General features: G+C 42.6%; 2 protein-coding genes across 2 annotated transcripts; one reads left to right on the top strand and one right to left on the bottom strand.

The window, feature by feature from the left end:
- Positions 1 to 1,465: 1,465 nt before the first annotated feature.
- On the top strand, positions 1,466 to 5,909 carry spc24 (SPC24 component of NDC80 kinetochore complex). Its single transcript, XM_086184685.1, has 6 exons — positions 1,466 to 1,596; positions 2,418 to 2,591; positions 2,906 to 3,050; positions 3,572 to 3,676; positions 5,168 to 5,244; positions 5,327 to 5,909. Exons 2-6 carry the CDS (start codon positions 2,426 to 2,428, stop codon positions 5,431 to 5,433), a joined length of 600 nt encoding a protein of 199 aa, XP_086040811.1. The 5' UTR covers positions 1,466 to 1,596; positions 2,418 to 2,425; the 3' UTR covers positions 5,434 to 5,909.
- Positions 5,910 to 8,995: 3,086 nt separating this feature from the next.
- Positions 8,996 to 13,732, bottom strand: s1pr5a (sphingosine-1-phosphate receptor 5a). The gene is made up of 2 exons (XM_086185695.1): positions 13,615 to 13,732; positions 8,996 to 13,163 (listed from the first exon to the last, which is right to left on the bottom strand). The coding sequence occupies exon 2, from the start codon at positions 12,922 to 12,924 to the stop codon at positions 11,722 to 11,724; it is 1,203 nt and encodes a 400-aa protein (XP_086041821.1). The 5' UTR covers positions 12,925 to 13,163; positions 13,615 to 13,732; the 3' UTR covers positions 8,996 to 11,721.
- Positions 13,733 to 14,176: the final 444 nt, after the last annotated feature.

Here is a 14,176-nt window from a genome sequence, read left to right as displayed (position 1 = left end):
GATTTATGGCATTCAAGGTGGTTAAAAAAATCAAAGGGGAAAGAATGTCAAATTACCAAAATTGTTTCATGTACAATTCTGAGAATAGACACTGCTCAAAAACATAAAGGGACCACTAATACAACACAATGTAACTCCAAGTCAGTCTCACTTCTGTGAAATCAAACTGTCCACTTAGGAAGCAACACTGACTGACAATCAGTTTCACCTGCTGTTGTTCAAATGGAACAGACAACAGGTGGAAATTATAGGCAGGTAGCAAGACCCCCCAGTAAAGGAGTGTTTCTGCAGGTGGTGACCACAGACCACCTCTCCGTTCCTGTGCTTTCTGGCTGATGTTCTGGTCACTTCTGAATGCTGGCGGTGCTTTCACTCTGATGGTAGCATGAGACGGAGTCTACAACCCACACAAATGGCTCAGGGAGTGCAGCTCATCCAGGATGGCATATCAATGCCAGCTGTGGCAAGAAGGTTTGCTGTGTCTGTCAGCGTAGGGTCCAGAGCATGGAGGCGCTACCAGGAGACAGGCCAGTACATCAGGAGATGTGGAGGAGGCCGTAGGAGGGCAACAACCCAGCAGCAGAACTGCTTCCGCCTCCTTTGTGCAAGGAGGAGCACTGCTAGAGCCCTGCAAAATGACCTCCAGCAGGCCACAAATGTGCATGTGTCCGCTCAAACGGTCAGAAACAGACTCCGTGAGGGCGGTGTGAGGGCCCGACGTCCACAGGTGGGGATTGTGCTTACAGCCCAACACCGTGCAGGACGTTTGGCATTTGCCAGAGAACACCAAGATTGCCCTGTGCTCTTCACAGATGAAAGCAGGTTCACACTGAACACATGTGACAGATGTGACAGAGTCTGGAGACGTCCTGGAGAACGTTCTGCTGCCTGCAACATCCTCCAACATGACCGGTTTGGCAGTGGGTCAGTAATGGTGGGGTGGCATTTCTCTGGGGGTTAGGTGATGGAGTGGTTCTATTTGGCCTTCAAGGAGTAGACTAGATGAACCTAGAGGGTTTTTTTCTTTTTTTTTAGGTCAAATCTTAATTTCTCATTTGTGGCCATATGCTTTTCAAACTAGACCAATTTTTTTTTCAATAGAAATGTTATAGCAAGCTTTACATTTCTTTTGAGTCAGGTTTTTTTTTTTCCATTTTAGAATTTGAAATTCCAGGTTACTGCTGCTGAGAAATGCAAAATCTATTATACAGGGGGGAAAAAATCCTGTTTGATTTTTCTTTTTCCTTCTGTAGTAAATAATAAACCTTGACGGTGTTCAGAAATGTTTCAAGGGAATGTACCCTGATAAAATGTTAAAACATGGCATGAGTTTTGGATTTTTTTTTTTTTCCTTTATGCTACAAACTAGGGGGGGGGGAGCAGTGAACATCAACCATACTCTTTACTGACGTATTCGTGCTGGTACGGTACGTACCTCTTTTTAAAAAGAAAGAAACGAACTACTTTACAATCAACGGTTATCGCTGTACACTAGGGGGCGGTAAGTGCGCGAGAATGGCCGCATTACGCGGATTACCATAGAAGAAGAAGGAAGGAAGCGGCGGGCCCGGGATCTAAAATTTGAATCGTCGAAAGGTACAGTTCACTGATCGGCTTTTATTAAAAACAAAAATACTAGCGGTTATTCCACGAACATTGTACGTCAAGTTCAATAATAGTCACTAATATTGCTCAGTGTGGCTGTCGTGTTTCAGTCGAATTGCTAAGCTTGATCTCTACCGCTGAGCAAACAAACTAAACTCTAGGCTCGTGTAGCTTTTCGCCGTGAATGTTTCGTTTTTACTGCCAAATCCGAAACTGTGTTTGGAGGTCTTACGCAGTCATACTTTAACACAATAAGTTGCTTGGGTTCAGTTTGGAGGCAACTGTGTTCTCTAAAAGGAAACTGCTTTTTTTTGTTGTTCGTTTTTTTTTTTTTTTTACTATTTTTTTTTCTCACCTCACTTTTACCGAGCAGTCAATTAAGCAGCCAACGAATTCGAATGTTAATAAGGACACTTCTGTCTGTATCTAATTATTACGTAGTAACAGCAAAAAATATACAGTAATCGAACTAATTAAAAAATTATGTTACTGGACAAGAAGGACAATCGTTCATTCACTATGCGTGGAGTGCTGCTTGGGTGTGAAGGAGGAGAGTAAAAATGCAGAACCCTCTGGTGCGCTTCAGCCTGGAGATCCACAAGTCACCCTCAGCTGAATAACTGAGGCCCTCGTAAGCCTGACAGTTACAGACAGGCTTTTTAACTTTCGCCCTTCCAAGTGCCTCAGAGTCAACTGAAAAGCACTGTTCATCGTTTGAAACTGAGACTCAACAAGCTGAGATAGCCTCCATTGCAGTGCATCCTGCTTCAACAATGATATTCTCTGTTGAAATGATTCTTTCATTTACCCAGTCACCGGAATGGCTCAGGTTAACACGTTTCAGGACTTTGAAGAGACCGGGGAGGCATTGGTGGCCCTCATCAACAGCAGCCAGTTGGAGAAACTGAGACAAGTGAAAGATGAGCATCAAGCCCTTTTTGACCAACATGTAGAAACAAAGAAGGTTCTGAGTCAAATTTTAAGAGGTAAGATTTTATTTATCCAATAACCGACTAGATGTTTGTGTTCCCTTCTTATCGTGTGGATCATCAGTTATATGAAGTGAATCTGTGGTGTTGAGCTGGCTGAGTTAAGCTATGACGGTAGAGTGACGCCAACAGACACCTGCTGATTCATCAAAAGCTGTCAGGACCCATCCCAATGCTGTTGTACTAGACTTTCCTCTGTTGTGCAGCTGATTTTGAATCGCAGACGTTCGTACATGGATGCCAATATCCAGCCTCAAATTCGGTTTACTTCTCACCATCTTTTTGACTCCATCATGGATCTTCCTCCTTAGATGTGGCTCAGATTGAGGAGCGTGTAGGCCAGAGGTTCCTGGACATGGAGGAGGAGAAGGAGCAAAGAGAAAAGGAGTTTGAGAGCCTGGAGGAGCAGCTGCAACAGTGCACAGCCAAGAGTCAGATGACTGATGCAGAATTACAGTATCTTTTACGACCGTGCTACCAGGTGGGAGGGTGCACGGATTAAATTTGAAGAGAGAAAAATTGAGTTGCAATGTGAATCACAATGTTAGGAGGAAAAAAAAAATCATTACTTTTATTAACATTTTAATAGAGAAACGTTAAACTGGTAATGATTTTTCTTTGATCTGCACAGAACAAAGATGCTTTAAGTGTGTTGAATATGATTTGCATGATGTAGTGTCTGCAGCACCGCAGTAGTTAATTTAGAATGATCTGCCACCTCCTGTAAGTTTGATATTGCATGAAGTTATATTTCAATTTTGATTGATTGATTGATTGATTGATTTCGTCATAAAATCCTTCCAGTCACTGTTTTGGCAGATAACTACAGTGGGCCTTATGTAAAGCTTCCCTGTAGGTGATGACCATGATGATGTTTACTGATTATCTCTGAAATAAGTACACAGTACGGAGTTTGCCAGCGTAGTGCGAAGATAAGCGCATGGTTTTCTTTGTTAGCTTACTTAACTCTCCTCCAGGTTCCTGCAGAGAGAGTTGGACACTCTGAGAAACACGGAGGATGAGCTTGAAACTCTGCAGAACGAGGTGGATGAAGACACCACTGAGGTCATCCCCTCAGCAATGTGAGTCTCAGGTGATCGGTCGCGCAGTGACCAAGGTGATGTGGCAAGCCACTACTGTCACTACATTAACTCAGCAGTCATCAGTTTGCTTTCAGGTATCCTTCTTTTCTATATCTGTTCCGCATCAAAAACCTGTCTCCATTCCCATTGACTGTTACCTGTTGGAAAATAAACATTTAAGGGAGGATCTAATTTTGAAAAACCACGTATTCATAATTTTGTCAGCAGTGGGGAACGATTTGGAATCAAGAGGCTGTTAAAGACTGAAATCAATCAGCCATTGGCCTCTACCCTGATCGATTACTTACGAAATGCTGCCATGTTGGCCTGCCCATAACAGAACAAGAAATGTGTATGCTCATGGAAATTTGCAACGACAGGAAGAGATGGTCTTAGCAGTGGCTTCGTTTCATCAAGAAAGATGCTTATTGTGATGTCAATAAGATGATCGTTCGAAAGGTGAATGAAAACACCTGCAAACATGGGCTTCAACTCCAGAAACTCCCTGTATTTGCTGCCCAACCACAGAGCTCCTCTGTTACAGGTCTACTTACATTGGTGCCACACGTGCAAGTTCAGCTGTTGTTTTTTTATTTCTAAAAATACCTAAATGAGAATGCCTGCCTTACCTTCTATTGGTAAGACAGCTGTGTTGAACCTGAAATCTTAGAATACTGACACGATATCAATGAAGGACTAGGTTTTTGTTACCAGTCATTTTATTATACAGTTTATCCACTGAATGGGATGTTTTGCAGTGGTCAGCACTGTCGCCTCACAGCAACAAGGTTCCGCATTCAAGCCCCACCTTGAGCGCGGGATCTTTCTGTGTGGAGTCTGCATGTCCTCCCTGTTGCTGCGTGGGTTCTCTGGTACTCCAGCTTCCTCCCACAGTCCAAAGACATCAAGAGGGGACGAGGGTTGTCGGATACTCTAAATCAGGGGTCTCAAACTGATCCAGTAAAGGGCCGGTGTGGCTGCAGGTTTTCATTCCAACCCAGCAAAAGCAACACCTGATCCAGCAAATGAGCAGTGTGGACACAGCTTGATTGATTTAAGTAGAATCAGGTGTTGCTTTTGGTCGGTTGGAATGAAAACCTGCAGCCACACCGGCCCTTACTGGACCAGTTTGGACACCCCTGCTCTAAATTGACCACAGTTGTGGTTGTGAGAGTGAGTGGTTGTCTGTCTCTGTGTGTTGGTCCTGCAGTAGACTGGCAACCCATCCAGGGTGAACCCCGCCTCTCGCCCGAAGGCTGCTGGGATAGGCTCCAGGCCTCCCGCAACCCTTAATAGGATAAGGGGTAGAAAATGGATGGACTGCTACTTGACCAAAATGAGTGGTTTATTGAAGTCAAAGTAGATTTTGAACCTTTTAGGAGCGTGGGATTTGCTAATTAGTGGGTAAGGGAAACAGATTGATCACCATTTTTAAGTGCTTTGGTGCATTTTCCCATTCTGATGATCATCTCTGTAATAATCGCACAACAGATATGTGACGAAGCTGTTCTACCTGGTAACCAAGATCAAGTGGGAGTATGACGCAGAGCCACACATCTTAAAAGGAGGTACAGATATTTCTTTTGTGTTTAGCGAATGCAGATGTTTGTATCAATGTGACCTCAGGTTGTTTTCTGCTTCCTCTTATAGTGCATTACAGTTCAGACCTGGCCTCTCCCATCAACATTGATACCTCTGTCCGAGCTCGCTGTGATGTGAGCGACCAACTATGGGGTTTTGTCAGCCACGACTGGTAGATGAAAGGGTTTGTGTTAAAAGTTTTGGACGTCATCTGTTTGGTTGTCTATTAACATGTTTTCTGTCTCCTTTTTTTCCAATGAAACATCTTGGTCCCTTGTGGTTTTGGGGTTATTTTCTTTTTAACGTGATATCTAACACGATTCATCTGTAATTTTTGTCTGCCATGGCTGAGTGTCGGTCACTAGGTGGCACTGCAGCTGTCCTATTTGGATGAATATCTGGTAACCACTCAGACCGATGAGAAGTGCAGAATGTTATTATGCATTTTAAAACTTTTTTTTTTGGTAATTATTATAGTTTCATACTTGTCCTGTCGTGTTACTAAAATAAGTGGCATTGGCTCGCATGAGGAGCGTTTGAAAAGCAAGCAGTGCAGTTCATAGACATATGTTGACTATGTTCTCTGTCAATGATGTAATCAGTAATAAACCTACACGTTACCGCCACATGCATCTGTAAATAAAACTATCTCATTAAGAAATTGATCCTCCTGGTTTGTCTTAATCAGAATGTGTGTCACCAATTTCCCAGAACTTGATTCCGTATGACAGCTAAAGGGAGGTTAGTGACAGGAAGTTAGCAAAATAGATTTCAAATTGGAACATTGCAGCAGAATTACTGGGCTCATTTTCAGCAGCCTGTTGCAAGAATGCAGCATGCAGCAGATCCATTTTAATAATTTCGAAATATATTTTATTTTTTTATAAAATCATTGGCCTCGTTGTAGTTCTGTGATATACATAGTTGCCTTTAAGTTCCCTGTGACACAAAGTGAAGTATTACATTGAGTCGTAAATTAATCTGGTAATGCTCCATTGCTGGAAGAGATGAACATTTTTCCCATCTTCTCATTTTTTCTTTTAAGTTTTGCTTTTCATCTTGTTAAGGTAGCAAAGCCGCTTAACGCAAATTCAGAAAAATGATCTTGGGCTTTATAAATGAAATTAGATTGATTGGGTTTAATTGACTGACAGTCTTAAAGCTGTATTTTTCAAAATGGTAAGAACAGCGTTTGACCAAGAATTCAAAATTCTCCTTCTAACATACAAAGTCCTCCTACAAGTGAGGGGAGGATGGAGCAGGAGATTGACAGGCAGAGTTGGGCGACATCCTCAGTGATGCGGGTGCTAAACCAGTCCGTTCTGTTAAAGAGGTAGCTAAGCCAAAAGGCAAAGCTCTCAATTTACCAGTCAATCTACGTTCCAACCCTCACCTGTGGTCATGAGCTCTGGGTAATGACCGAAAGAACAAGATCCTGAATACAAGCAGCAGAGACGAGTTTCCTCTGCAGGGTGGCTGGGCTCTCCCTTAGAGAGAGGGTGAGAAGCTCAGTCATTCAGGAGGGACTCAGAGTAGAGCTGCTGCTCCATGTTGAGAGGAGTCTGGTGAGGTCGTTCGGGCATCTGGTGAGGAAGCCTCCTGGACTCCTCCCTCGGGAGGTTTTCCAGATATGTCCAACTGGGAGCAGGCCTCAGGGCCGACCCTGGCCATGTTGGAGGGATTATATCTCTCTTGGCTGGACTGTGAACACCTCGAGATTCCCCGGAAGTGCCAGTGGAAGTGGCTGAGGAGAGGACAGTCTGGGCTTCCTTGCTGAGGTTGCCCCTGTCACCCGGACAGACCGGATAAAGTTGTAGACAACGATGACAATATTTGACAGAACTCATAGACCCCGAACACATACAACATAGAGGAGGGGAGAGAAGCCCAGTGCACCATGGGACATCCTCCAGCAGTCTAAGCCTATAGTAGCATATCTAAGGAAGGTCTTAATTCTGCTCTTAAACGTTGAAAGATTGTCTGCATCCCAGACTGACATTGGAGGTGATTCCACTGGAGGGGAGCCTGACAGCTGAAGGCTCTGGCTCCTGTTCTACTTTTAGAAACTCTAGGAGCCACCAGTAACCCCGCATCCTGGGAGTGAAGGTTTTTTCTTGGATAATAGGGGACTATGAGCTCTGTCAAATATGAAGGTGCCTGATTGTTGCGGATATTGTTAGAAGAGGAATTTTAAATTCTATTCTGAATTTGACGGGGAACCAATGTAGAGAAGCCAGTACAGGAGAGACATGGTCTCTTCTAACCATTCTAGTCAACATGTGGGCAGCAGCAATGTGGACCAGCTGAGTCTTGAGGGACTTATTAGTATTTCCTGATAGGAGGGAATTGGAGTAATCCAGCCTGATAGTGAGAAAAGCATGGACTCGTTTTCTGAATCTTTTTGAGACAGGATAGTCCTGATATTACGGAAGTTATGTAAATGGATAAAAAGCAGTCCTGGAGATTTGTTTAATGTGGGAGTTAAAGGACAGATCCTGATCAACGATAAACCCTTGGTTCCTTACGGTAATGCTGGGGGCCAAGGTGGTGCCATCCAGAGTACCTATCTAATTAGACAGGGTGTCGCTAAGGTGTTTTTGGCCCAGCACAATAACTTCAGTTTTATAAAAGGGAATTATGGGTCATCCATGTTTTTATCTCCTTTCGACAGGCCTCCAGTTTAGTCAAGAGATTTGTTTCAAGTGGATGCATTGATAAGTAAAGCTGTGTGTCGTCAGCATAACAGTGAAAGTTAATGGAGTGTTTCCTTATCATGTGACCAAGTGGAAGCAGGTATAGGGTGAAGAGGACTGGTCCAAGCACAGACCCTTGTGGAACACCAGAACTCACTGTAGTGGTTTCAGAGGAATTATCGTTAGTACGAACTGAGATGACCTAGTAAATATGACCCGAACCAGTTCTTTTAATGCCAATGACATGTTCCAGTCTCTGTTGTAGGTTTGGTCAATGGTATCAAAAGCTGTACTAAGATCTAATAAGATCTGGGGCCTCATGTATCAACGCGGTTCACGCAAGAAAAATTTGCGTACGCCAGGATCGGCGCTCACGTTCAAATGTATCAACGCAAAAAAGTTTGTCGATTCTTGCGCTGTGTCACTCCAACTCCGGAGGTGCCGTAGAAGTTGGCGGAAAGCCGATTCTTGCGTTAACTGCACTTTGGTCCGTTGGCGACACCCTGTGGCGGTGTTTGGTAACTGACATTATTTGACAACCGCACATACAGCGGGCAATTCAATTTGTGCTGTTCAGTATTTTATAAAAAAACGTAAGAAAGAAAACTTTTCATTTCAGATTTATTTAGAATGAAAAATTTAGTATTAAACATAAAGCAACACAAATACGGCTGTAACCAATATTCACTTTTTAAGGTTAACTCTAATGACTCAATGTGAAATTTATGTTGTATTCAATTGAAAGTGCCATGAATCAACATGAATATTGGATTTAAATCACTGTCAGTATTTGCAGCGCTGTTGATTTCATATTAGCAAAGCAATCATTCAGACTCAATGTCCGTATGAAAGGAAATTCCTTAGAGCAGCAACAATAAATCGAGTTGGGGGGGGGGTCCTATGTTGATAGTTTTCATTGTTTTCAAGTCTTTTTTCAGGGAAAAAATGTTTGTTGGTTCCAACCTAAATAGACAAATTGCTGATTTTGAATTGGTTTGAAATTTGCCACCAACTGAATTCCAATGATTTATTTTGAATTTTAACTTGACAGCCCAAATCATCGGATTAGAAAACTGGATTTGAATCATGATTTGAATTTGATTGAGAACGGAACAGAATAACAAGTGCAATGAAACTGAATTTAATTTTTTTTACTGGTTCAAACACATCAAAATATCGTAAGCTACATGGACCTGGGCAAACAATCATCTTCAGCAAAAATAGCTGACATAGGGATGCTATCAAGTACACTGAAGTATAAATTAAAGAATCTATTTTTGTCTCAAATTTGTTTTGTGCATTCCCAATGTCCTGGAGTAAAGAACATTAGAGTAAATATCATTCACATACATTTATTCAGTGCATATAAAACTGACATAAATTCAGTAAGGTCTTTACATCAAAACACAGTTCTGATACATTCAACTCAGAAAAGGACATTTACAATGTATTAAATTATATATATATATATGTATATATATATATTATATATACACACACACATATACATATATACACATATACAGTGTATATATATACAGTATATATATACACACACATATAGATATATACACATATACAGTGTGTATATATATATATGTACACACATACACAGTATATATATTTAATTTATGTACAAGATTTTTCAAAATGAAGTCAAAATGCCCGTTTGTGTCTTTAATAGCGGAACAGTATAAAACACTTACTTTCCAAGACAACCTCCTTTGTTTCAGTACTGTATGCTAACTCCTCTTCCTGAAGTATTGTAATTCTGAGGGGGACATCTAAACTCCTTCACAAGAAAACTTGATCCACAACATCTCATCATCTCTAAAATTTCCACATTCTCTGGTCTCTTGGTTGAGCTCCAGCATATTGTTGCGATAGCCCAGCCCATTAAAGCTAAGCTCCAGTTTCACTCATTTCAGTCATTTATCATCTGTTGCTACATGTGTTAATGAGACCTCCAAAGCTGCAAAGCAACTGTCACAACCTCCCGTGTGACGTTGCCAGTGTGTCTGAGCCTCTGATCTTCGTCAAAGGGGACCTCTGCTTGGCATTGCTGCTGACCAAAACTCAGATGGCAGAAATTATATGGTTTTGGCAGCAGAATTTGGGTGTGGATGCTTCATGTTTGTAACTACATGTCATTATACACTTCACAGGGAGGGGAGATACAAATAAATCTCATGCTCTGTCTTTGGCCAAACACTATTAGACACACAGCATAATTACTTAACATCTGCAAACAGTTTGATTTCATGTTATTTGCAGAAACAAACACTGATACAAAATTTCTCAAGGTTGAGTACCCTCAGATTTATACTGGCCTAATATATGAAGAGGCTAAAGCAACCTTTTTTTTCCCCACCCATCCGTCCATCCATTATCGATACGTGTGGAGGAAGATTTGTGTCAGTGTTACACGAGAAGGGGAAAAAAAGAATTGAGATCAGAAAAAATTTAAGTGGAGGAAAAAATTGAGGGCAAAACTTTTCACACTGAAAAAAACCAAGATTTGAGAGCTGCTATCGACAAGGCAAACAAAAACGTTTATTAAACGGAGAGACATATAGAGAGAACAGCGGCGGAGTCGTGAACGTCTTTGCCGAGGCTGGGGCAGATTGACAACTGGGCCCGGAGTCGTTCATGGGAACCGAACTGAATGATGTGAATCGACGTCATGCCGCGTTGCATTCTGGGGCGTCCTTCTTCCGTGGACAATTTAGACCGGTATTTGCCCATTGCGAGCAACCACTGTGAGCAACACGTCTCTTCACGTCCTCCCGGTCCTCTTGCTCTCCTCCCGGCAGTTCCACTCATTAGAAAGCGCACTGACTCAACTGTCAGGCAGAGCCTCGGACGACAGCGCTGCAGTTCATTCTGTATGTCCCTCCGTAATCCCACGAACGACTCGTCACCCAGCCTCCAATCTGTCCCAGACTGACCCATAGGGACCTGGTCTCACCCACAGCATCTGCCCAAAATACCGAGCTGAAAAGAAAAATTGAGAGCAAAGACTTAGGTTTTAAGAGAGAAAAAATAACCTGAGAGGAAAGGAAAACTATTTCAAAGAGAAGACAAAGAGTTTGCGAGCAACATTTTTAATTTGCAAGCAATGTATTTTTAATTACACATTTAATAAAGTTTTTTTTGATCATCTTGTCAATAGTTGCTCTCCAATCTTTTTTTACAGAGTGAAAAGTTTCACTTCATTTTTTTTCCGCACTCAATTTTTTTTTTTTCTGGTCTCAATTCTCTTTTCTTCTCATATAATACTTACACAAATATACCGCTTATTCATTAAAGGTTGCAAGGGTGGCTGGAACCTGTCCCGGCTGACACTGGATGAGAGACGGGGTGCACACCCTGGACAGGTGCCAGTCCATCGCAGGGCCAGGAGCAATTAAGGGCACAGTATCTTGCTCAAGGACACTTCGACACGGTCACGGAGATGTGTAAGGATCAAACCAGCAACCCTTTGGTTGCTAGACAGCAACTCCACCTCCGAGTCATGCTGCCCCCCTGCAAATTTTTTTCAGAATCTTGTAATGCAAGGTTTTTCACAGATTACTGCCATCATTTGAGGCAATAACAGTTCTGTTTTGAGATGACACAGTCAGAGGAAGGGGTACTGATTAACCACTACGAATATTACCAATTTTGAACATCTATCACATTCATAGAGGTTTCATAGCAAACCCACAGCAGAGCTCAACACGAATATCACCACCATTTTCTCCAGTTTACTTGCTCTTAATAATAGGTTTATCATGTCTTAATCCTGGGAAAGATGGCTTTAATCGTAGAGGGTGTGAAGTTCCCAGAGGACAAAGTGGTCTCCAGTCCCTCCAGCTTCTGAGAGGCTGCGTCAGTTTTGCTGGTGCTGCACTCCAGGAAGGGCATCCCGATCTTCTTCATCTGTCCATCTTTGGTGAGCAGGCAGCATCTGCAGAGCAGCTGGAGGATAGCCCGCCTCATGTCCTTGCTGGTCAGTGTGTAGATGATAGGATTAAGGAGAGAGTTGAACATAGCAATGCCCAAGAAGTAGTCAGCCTTCAGGAGCACTTCACAGCTTTTGGCTGGACAGCAGAAGTCCAGCAACAGAAGGATAAAAAGGGGCAGCCAGCACACAATGAAGACCCCCAGCACTATGGTGACAGTCTTAAGCAAGGCCATGTACTTCTGAGATTTCCGACAAGGACCCTTTCTCTGAGGACCAGAACCAAGCCGCTGAGTGTTGCACTTGACAATCCGGAAAATGCGTACATATAGCACCACAATAGACATTAGTATGGCGCTAAAGATGGTGATGCAGAAGAGGATATAACTTTTGGCATACAGTGGCAGGACCGTTGAGCACTGGGTCAGGCGGCCCATACAATTCCAGCCCAGGACGGGCAGGACACCCAGGAACACAGACAACACCCAGCTTGCGCCGATAAGAGCAAACATCCGGCCCTGCTTGTCCCCCTGGTATGGCTTCATCCTCACCATGGTAACATGGCGCTCTATAGCAATGGCCAGTAAACTGATGACAGAGGCAGCCAGCATGATGAACACACCCCCTTCCCGCAAGAACCATAACACTGGAGTCATCTTTAATGTGTTGGCACCAGATGTAATTAGGTTTACCATGTAGGTGAAGCCTGCCAGCAGGTCTGAGAGGGTCAAATTGCCCAGCAAATAGTACATGGGTAGATGGAACTTCTTGTTCTTCCAGATGGCGAGAAGCACCACAGCATTCTCTAACACGATCAGAAGGCAGACCAGCAGGAAAGCTATGTTTACTGGTTTGAGTCCTTCCTTGTATTTGTCCTCGGTCAGCTTGCCTGTGTAGTTGTAGTGCTCTTTGATTACAGCGTTGCGCTGGTACTCATGAAACATTCCAAGCAGGTTTCCTGCTGAGGGCGACATGGGGATGGCAGAGGGGAGAACCACTGCACTGGCAGCACGTAAAGACTCTGTGGCCATTCTTGGTGTTTCCTGATCTCAGGTCAGTTTTTCTTTAGAAATGGGAGCCACAGTTCTGTGTCATATAGTCCACTGATGATGCATTCTTTCCTCTTTGTTTGGAACTGAAGGCTTCAATGACATGCTGGTGTTTCATTTGATGCAGTCAGGTAGGATTTCCTACAATTTAGGAATTTTCCTGGCAAAATCACATGGTCTTTAGTGCTCTGTCTGCACACTAGGAGGCGATGAAAGCCAACCTGCACAAGTCAGGAGAAGACAGTAAATTTAGGACAAACAAAGAATAAGATCAGGAAAATATATATATATATATATATATATTTTTTTATAAATTACTAAAGTCTCCCATGCCAAAAGTCATAGATGTGACATATAACAGTGATCATGTAAAAAAAATAAAAATTAGAGATTACTTTTAATCGAAAGTGTTTCATGGTTAGAAATGAACTCGCAGATAGGCTTAATATAATACGCATCTTTAATACATAATTATCATGTAACAGAACAAATATGTAAGAAGCAAGGAATCCGTGAAAAGGCTCTTAGTTTATTTCGACAAACATGTAACTTTAACTGGTACGCGTAAAAAAAAAAATCCAACATATTAGGGTGAGTATCGGTGAAAGAACAAGAGTTTTGTTATTTAAATAATCACAAGCTCATCGTCCTTTTAAAAAAGTTTTTACGCACCTTTTGAAATGTGGTAAACTCCAGAAAAAGTTAGAAATAGACGGTGTCCAAGCTCGGTTGGCGCAAGCGAGGAAGGCTGCGTGTGTGTGTGTGTGTGTGTGTTTGTGTGTGAATCAACCAGCGCGCACCACCACCGCGACGTACGAGAGTGACGCGGGGCAGGACTCTGCATGCGGTGGGCTGGCCTACACTGTTCTGCTGGTATTGTGAGTTTTTTTTTTCTCTTTGGAGTGTGTGTGTGTGTGTGTGTGTGTGTGTGTGTGTGTGTGTGTGTGTGTGTGTGTGTGTGTGTGTGTGTGTGTGTGTGTTTGTTTCAGGACAGAGGAAAAAAAGCGAGGGAATTTCACTTAATCTAAACACACTCAAGCTCCTACAAACATTGCCGAATCTGGTTTGCGCCCCATAATAGTAGATTTGTAGAGCTCCATGACACACGTTGAGAGAGAATATAACCTCAAGTACGCGTGGAAAAACAGTTGTGAAATTGGTGCGGCTGGTTCTGTTTAGTGGTCCAAAAACTTTAGATTAAAAAAGTACACCATCTGTAATTGTCCTTTGGCTC

The sequence above is a fragment of the Aulostomus chinensis genome, chromosome 18, assembly GCF_037954235.1.
Source record: "Aulostomus chinensis isolate RoL2024-O1b breed Wild chromosome 18, RoL_Achi_v1.0, whole genome shotgun sequence".
Classification (NCBI taxonomy): Eukaryota; Metazoa; Chordata; class Actinopteri; order Syngnathiformes; family Aulostomidae; genus Aulostomus; species Aulostomus chinensis.
This window is presented reverse-complemented; position numbering and strand designations above follow the sequence as displayed.